At 33.9% G+C, this 7,756-nt stretch overlaps 1 protein-coding gene across 1 annotated transcript; it reads right to left on the bottom strand.

Moving 5' to 3' along the window:
• Nucleotides 1–6,474: 6,474 nt before the first annotated feature.
• On the bottom strand, nucleotides 6,475–7,203 carry LOC107846161. Its single transcript, XM_016690624.2, is given in 1 exon segment — nucleotides 6,475–7,203. A coding segment is annotated over 1 exon segment (729 nt).
• Between the last annotated feature and the right edge of the window lie 553 nt (nucleotides 7,204–7,756).

The raw sequence follows: 7,756 nt of genomic DNA, 5'->3' as shown, positions 1-7,756 counted from the left end.
CATTATGTGTAGATGCACTTATATTATACTCTCTTCATTATGATTGAATTCTCATGGTTGCAAACATAGGGAATGTGCCATTAAAACATAACTTGTTCGATAGAAAAGTTTATGTTGGGAAAAGAGAGTAGTGACAAGAGAATAGGGTTTCTAACATCTATTTTATCCGTTAATGCCTTAATAGGATTAACAACTTGGAGATTTCACATAAGTATAAACAACACTTTTGATTTGAGAGAACGAGAGTGGATTAATCCTTGTTGGTTGAGAAACACTTGGATTATGAATTTAAATGTGTTTCTCTGTAAGTGCATGCATGTATGAGTTCTAAGTACCCATAGTTAGAAAATATTGAAAACTACAAGGTGGAAATAACCCTAACTTGTCTTTCTCTGTAATCAAATACTATTACACATATCATCTTACTGTTACACTGATAGTATTACTGCGTACTTAAACCGAAAGCCCCCTTTACTTTGGAACCTTCGATAAATAGTCTAATAATAATCACAACACTTAGTGATTATAGTATTCCCTGTGGGATTCGACACCCAACCCAGTTGGGTTCGATATTTGACAGCGACTGCTTGCACTTTCTAACAGAGTTGTAATTTGGGCGTATCAGTTCCCTTGGTCAAAGTTCTATGGCGAAACCAGTCCGTTGAGGGTGCTACTTAGGAAACAGAAGTAGACATGCGTACCAAGTATCCTCATCTCTTCTCTACAAACTTAGATTCAGCCAAAGGTAATAGTCTTCCTTCATTCAGTTCTTTTATAATCCCTGATTCAGCTATATAGTTATTTTCATGAGAACTCATGCACTTCCAGATCAGATCAGTAGCTCATTATATTTGAGATTTATTTATTCAGTTTATCTCAATTGTTAATGATAGCTTATAGCCTCAGATTTATCAGTTTTCCAACTTAGCTAGCCATATTCGAGGACAAATGTTCCCAAGAGATAGATATTGTAATACCCTGTACTTTTTCTATCTTGAATTTGTCCCTAGAATGTTAAGGGATAGCTTCCAAAATGAATAATATTTATTCTATATGGAATTTTTAATAGTTGAAATTTTCATGGTGTGGAAAATTGAATTAGCTTTCCATCAATACCAAATTCACCAAATTCTGACACTCGGTGAAAGAGTTATAATGTTTTTAAGTTGACAGTGTGCCACCTGGGCACTTGACGCATTGCAGAGATGGACAAAATCGTAATTGTCATTTTCCAGTGAACCTCCGCGATATTGGCACATTGCGGAGAGGTCCATTTTCCAATTTGTCAATATTCAGTAGTCCAACGCTATAATGATGCATCGCACCGAAGGCCAAAATGGCAATCCTATAGGGCACCGCGATGGTGGCGTGTCGCGTTGAAGTTCTAGGTCCCAATTGTCAAAATTCAGTGGGACAACACGATAGCTCCGCGTTGCAGGGCCCCCAATTTCCTAGTCATCAATTTCCAGTGAGCTACCACAATAGTGGCGCATTGTGGTGGCCCATTAAATCGGGACCTAGTTACATTTTTCCAGCTTTGTTTAGGAGTTTTAAAAGGGTATTTTGGACAATTCCCAAGCCCCAATCCATCCTAAACACAATATTAATCATATCCTAAGCCTATTATGCTCATTATTCAGCAACCTCTTCAAAAGCAAAGCCCTAGAAACCAAAAGCTTCTTCTACAAGAAATCATAATCCTCCATAGATTCTCCAAGAAAGCTCCAAATTGAGGATTTCAAAAGCAAGATAATCAAGAACCCATCATCAAGAACTCAATAGGAATCAAAATTCAAGGTTTCTTCATCTAAGCATCAATTAAGGTATGTGGGGTTTATGAACAAGGATACTCCTTTCATCCTTGTGCCCAAAACTTGTTTTAAATTACAAAGTTATTTGATTTTATATGATTTTCCATGAAATTGAAATTAGGGTTCATACCCAATGTTGCCATTTACAATATTATGAGATTTCAAGTGAATTATAAGTTGAATTACATGTTTATTTTCATATTTTCATGCTTATTGCAGTAATTTCCAGATTTTGAGATGAAGATTTTATTATTAAACATGATTATTATGATGTTTTGACATGAGATTTAAAGCATGGGTTATTAGCCCAAGGTTGAATATTGTTAATTCAAGAAATATGATGCTTTAAGCATCTTATGAGCAGATTATTACAGATTTTCAGAAAGAAAAAGCTTTGATCTTTTGATCCTCAGTTTATCTATGGAATCCACTTTACCGATTATTATAGTTTATAGAATTCAGATCAGCTTTATTTACAGATTTTACCAGATAAATGCATAATTGGTTTTAGATAAACCCTTATGCTAGTTTTAAAGTGGATTTCCAACAGAACGAGCATAGCAAATAAAAAGGGAGTAGTATTTAGCTCCAAGCGGGAAGTGTGGGTTTAGCGCATCCTACTTCCACAGAACTACGTAGCCAAGTAGGTACAGATTATCAAATTATTCCTATATGGATGACAGATTTAGCTTGTGATTGATCACAAGTGTAGGTTATACTCCTTGGAAAGAGTATGATGCCTCTCCCCAACGTGAGGTTTCTTCCTTAGGAAGATGAGATGTTAGACTCCATGTAGCTCGTATGATTTATGTCGGTTAAGAGAACCTCCCTTGTAGAACATTTTTTTTCTAAAGCTTAAAGATAACCTTAACAGTAACAACTTTCAGAATAGTTTTAAAGTAATTCTCCCTATTAGCTAAGGTATAAGAATAAAAGAAATTATCTTAGAAAACCAAGTGTAAAGGCTCACAAATTTTACTCAGATTATGCTTTACAGATAGATATGAGCTACAAATTTCAAGTTTTAGATTTTAGATTTAAGAGTGATCCATTTTTACACTTAGAGAGTATGATTTAAAGGGAGAATACAAGTACAGCTTTTAGAACTAAATGTTCTGACTCATTAGATTTATAAAGCATGACTTGCTTCTTATTACCTCATATTTCACAATTTTAGATACTCCAGCTTATGTGAGTCATTTACATTAAGCATGCATTATTTTATGAACTATGATTTTGAGATGATGTTTTACTTATGCATATCACCCCCATATACTCAGTACATCCTCAAAGTACTGATCCACATATATGTCTATGTGCTATATTATCTCATAATGTAGGTACAGGTGCTCAGTATCAGCAGTGTGAGTAGTTCGAGCATCTCCATCTATATTTGACAGTTGGTGAGTCCTCATAGTTCGGGGAGTTATTCTATATATTCAAATTTTTCAGTTATCAGTTTATGGGATTTAGCATTCATTTCAGACAAATTCGAGTTAGCTGGGGGTTTGTCCCAGTGACTCTCTAGTTATTAGTAGTAGAGGCTTGTCAGACTACTAGTTTTGATATAGATTATTCAGATTTGATGTTTCAGCTATTTTTTTCAGATTATCCTTAGATATTATAGATAGTTTCCACATTTAGTATGACTTGTATCGTCTATATTTCTATTATTATAAGATTTAGTCTCAACAGTATGCAAACAGGGTTAGCTTAAGGCTAATCATAGTCTTATATACCATGTGATGTCTTGGGATTAGATTTTGGGGCATTACAGTCTGCCAAATTATTCTTCGACCCAATCTTCAAAACTCTCACATCACCCATTTGAGTTATATCCTGAATCAAGTGATATTTTCTCTCAAACAGCCTCCTTAGCTGCCTCAGAGAAATCTACATATTCGGCTTTCATGGTGGATTCGACAAGACATGATTTCTTTATAATCCTCCAAACAATGGCTCCACCTCCTAAAGTAAACACATATACAGAGGTAGATCTTCCAGAATCTTTATCTAACTAAAAATCTGAATCTGTATACCCAATAGGTAAAAGAAACCCAAAGTGAAAAATAAGCATGCAATCCCTAGTCCTTTTTAGGTACTTGATTATATGCTTAACTGCAGTCCAATGTTCATGCACAGTATTAGATTGAAATTTGCTAACCATGCCTACCGCAAATCAAATATCAGGTCTAGTGCACAACATACCATACATAAGACTCCCTACAGCTGAAGCATAAGAGACTACCTTCATTCTCTCTATCTCATCGATCGTTTTGGGTGACTGATCCTTTGATAGAGTAATTCCATGCCTAAAAGGAAGAAATCCCTTTTTGGAATTTCCTTAATGATAAGTATTCCATGCGTTAGATGCTTGTTTCAAATGATAAATGAATTTCTTAAGTTTACAAAACTAATGTTCATTACCACTTTCCATGAAACCTTCTGAGCCATATAAATGCACTCGTCAAGACTTCCATTGAGGAAAGTCGTCTTGACATCCATTTTCAGAATCTCATAATCATAATGAGAATCAATGGATAAGAGAATCTTAATGGATTTAAACATAGTTACCATCGAAAAAGTTTCCTCATAGTCAATTTCTTCTTTTTGAGTAAACCATTTTGCAACAAGCCTAGCCTTAAAAGTTTGCATTTTTCCATCCACACCTCTCTTTTTCTTATATATCCACCTACAAACAATGGTTTGAATCCCAAAGGTGCTTCTAGAAGCTCCTAGACTTGATTGGAATACATAGACCCCATTTTAGATTGTATAGAAGCAATTTACATTTTAGCATCTTTATCGTGTAGTACTTCGACATAATTAAGGGGTTCTATATTAGGCTCCTCAGGTATTCTATGGTACAATTCTCCCAAGAGCACAAACTATAAAGGTTTTCTAATAATTCTTCCATTACGGTGACTAGTCTCTATAGGATCTGCTATATTTGAAATTAAATTCTGCACACATTGATTGTCTTCCTTCACTATGGCAGGTTCCTCGACATTACCCTAAACGTTTTTCTCTACAATTGCAGGCTGCTCGACATTACTCCCACTACTTTGAAGTAGTGAAATGTCAAGTGTTTTCTCTTGTGCAACGTCTTTCCTATTGACATTTCTCCTACTACGTAGATGCAGTGGTATGCCAATAAAGATTTTTGGAAATTGCTCTTGTATTTCATTATTTGTTATTGTATTGCTCAATTTTTGTAAAATAATTTTACCTCTAGGAACGTGGTTCATTAAATAATTCCGTTCAAGAGATCTAGCATTTGTATAAATAATTACCTTTTGTTCCTTAGGAGAAAAAAATAAACCCCCTTTTGTCCCTTTTGGATATCTAATAAAAATGCACACTTCTATGTTAGATTTCAATTTATCAATTTTTTCTTTTAGCACATGTGCTGGACAACCCCAAACCCGAATATGTCGTAAATTAGGATTGCACCCACTCCACAATTCAGATGGCGTTAAAGGTACTGATTTTGAAGGAACCAAGTTCAAATATAATTTGTTGTTTCTAATGCATAACCTCAAAAAGAAAAGGGCAAATCTGAATAACTTAACATTGATCTAACCATTTCCATAAGAGTTCTATTTCGTCGTTCTGCCACACCATTTTATTGTAGTATTTCTGGAGTAGAATATTAAGACGTAATTCCTGATTCTGATAAGTATTTAATGAATTCCACATAAAGGTATTCACCACCATGATTAGATCGTAATGTATGGATATGTTTGTTATGTTGCTTTTCCATTTTCATCTTAAATTCTTTGAATTTTCAAAGCATGCAAATTTATGACGCAACAAATAAATATATCCATATTTTGAGTAATCATCTGTGAAAGTCACAAAATACTCAAACCACCTCTTGCTTGTATATTCATAGGATAGCACAAATCAGTATGAATGAATTCTAACTTATTACAAGCTCTATTTCCTTTAGTAGGAAAAAGGTCTCTTGGTCATTTTACCTTATAAACAGGATTCCCAAGTTGGAAGTGTCTCCACTTTCAATGAACTCAAAGGTCCATCAGAATCCAAACGTGAAATCCTATTTATGTTAATATGACCTAGACTTAAGTGTCATAAGTATGTTTCACTCAATTCTGAAATACGTTTTCTTTTATGTGATTGATCAACATTATTAAGTTCCATTATTTGTAGCATATTATGGAAAACATCAAATACAAATAAATAATGTATTCTAAGAGAAGAAATAATAAAATTCTTATTCAACTTAATAATTGCATAGTTATTAGCAAAATAAATATTATAACTAGCATTCATTATTCTTGAAACTGAAATTAAATTCCTTCTTATAGAAGGTACATAAAGGACATTATTCAAGGTCAAAAATCTAGAACGACTAAACTGAATGGAAATATTTTCAATAGCTAAAGCTGGTTCTAGTTCTTGGTTAGGTTGAAACACGTTCAGTTTATTTTTACTTAGGTGTTGTGTTTTCTGAAACCCCTGCAAAGATGTACAAATATGTTTAGTGCTTCCCGAATTGTTAGCCCAAAACTGGGTAGAAACAACCACAAAAAATGTTTCAACGCCAAATGAAAAAGATTTACCTTATTTCTGCATCTTTGCTATGTAGTTGGGATACTGTTTCTTAAAATGACCAGGTTGCTTGCACTGAATATCACTTTCACTTAGACTTAGCCATACCACTATTAGAACCTTGAATCTTACGGGACTTTTTCTTCCTTTTCTTTGCGCCTTTCGGCTTAGAAGTCAAAGAAGAAGGTTTGTCAACCATCAACACCGCAGGAGGAGCTTGTTTCTTAATGATAGATTCTTCCACTTGTAGCTTATTCAATATTTTTGCAAGAGATAAGTTCATATTATTAATGTTATAATTCAAGCAAAAATGCTGAAAACTATCCGGCAGAGTCTGTAGGACCATCTCAACCTGTGATTCCTTATCAATAACCGCACCAAGAATTTTCAGCTCGTTCAACAAACTTATCATTTTAAGAACATGTTCCCTCACCAAAGTTCCTTCAACCATTTTTGTGGTCAAAAGGGATTTCATAGCCGTCTACTTTGCAACAAGATTTTACTCACTGAATATATCTTTGAGAGATTCAAGCATATCGTAAGCATTAGTCATAGAATGATGTTGATGCTGCAACACATTTTCCATGGAGGCAAGAATGTAGCATCTTGCCATCTCATCAGCCTTCGCCCATTTATTATAGGATTTAGTCTCATCATCAGTTGGTTCAGCCGACTTAACAGGACATTCCTCAACCAACACAAATTTAATTCCCTCAGTAGTAACAATAATATCCAAATTACATTTCCAGTCCACATAGTTAGTGCCTTCTAGTTTATTTTGATTCAGGATAGAGGTTAAGGGATTGAATGAAGACATGGTTAATCTGTTATATAATCAAATTAGAAACAGATCATTAGATATGCTGCAGAATAATAAAATTCTTAAAATCACATCTCACATATAGCCATGCACATAAATAGTTAGAATCATCAGTGAAACTTAACCATTTAACCAAATATACATGAAATGCTAGATATTTTATCTCTTAAGTAAAACAGAACCAACTCAGTTAGAGATTCAACTGTTGATCTAAATTAGATAAATATCACATTTCATAAGTTTCTATACCATTTAACCAACATGTAACTTAGTTGAAAAGTTAATACAAGTCATCAAAAAATAAGAGACTAGAAAATAATATTACACTTACAAGTTTATCCGATGGGAAAGATGACCTACGTCAACCTATAAACTCATATTATTTACTATTATTAACCACTAAAAATCATAAGGAATGATCCCTATCAGCACTGGTTTGCTATTTTTTTTTTTTGGAATTTTCATTTTTTCTAAAAACATAAAAACGCCCAAAAAACCATTAAACCGATCCCAAATGGCCAAAAACTAGCCTAGGTCATAGAATAACTGT

Source organism: Capsicum annuum, unplaced genomic scaffold (assembly GCF_002878395.1).
Source record: "Capsicum annuum cultivar UCD-10X-F1 unplaced genomic scaffold, UCD10Xv1.1 ctg3585, whole genome shotgun sequence".
Classification (NCBI taxonomy): Eukaryota; Viridiplantae; Streptophyta; class Magnoliopsida; order Solanales; family Solanaceae; genus Capsicum; species Capsicum annuum.
This window is presented reverse-complemented; position numbering and strand designations above follow the sequence as displayed.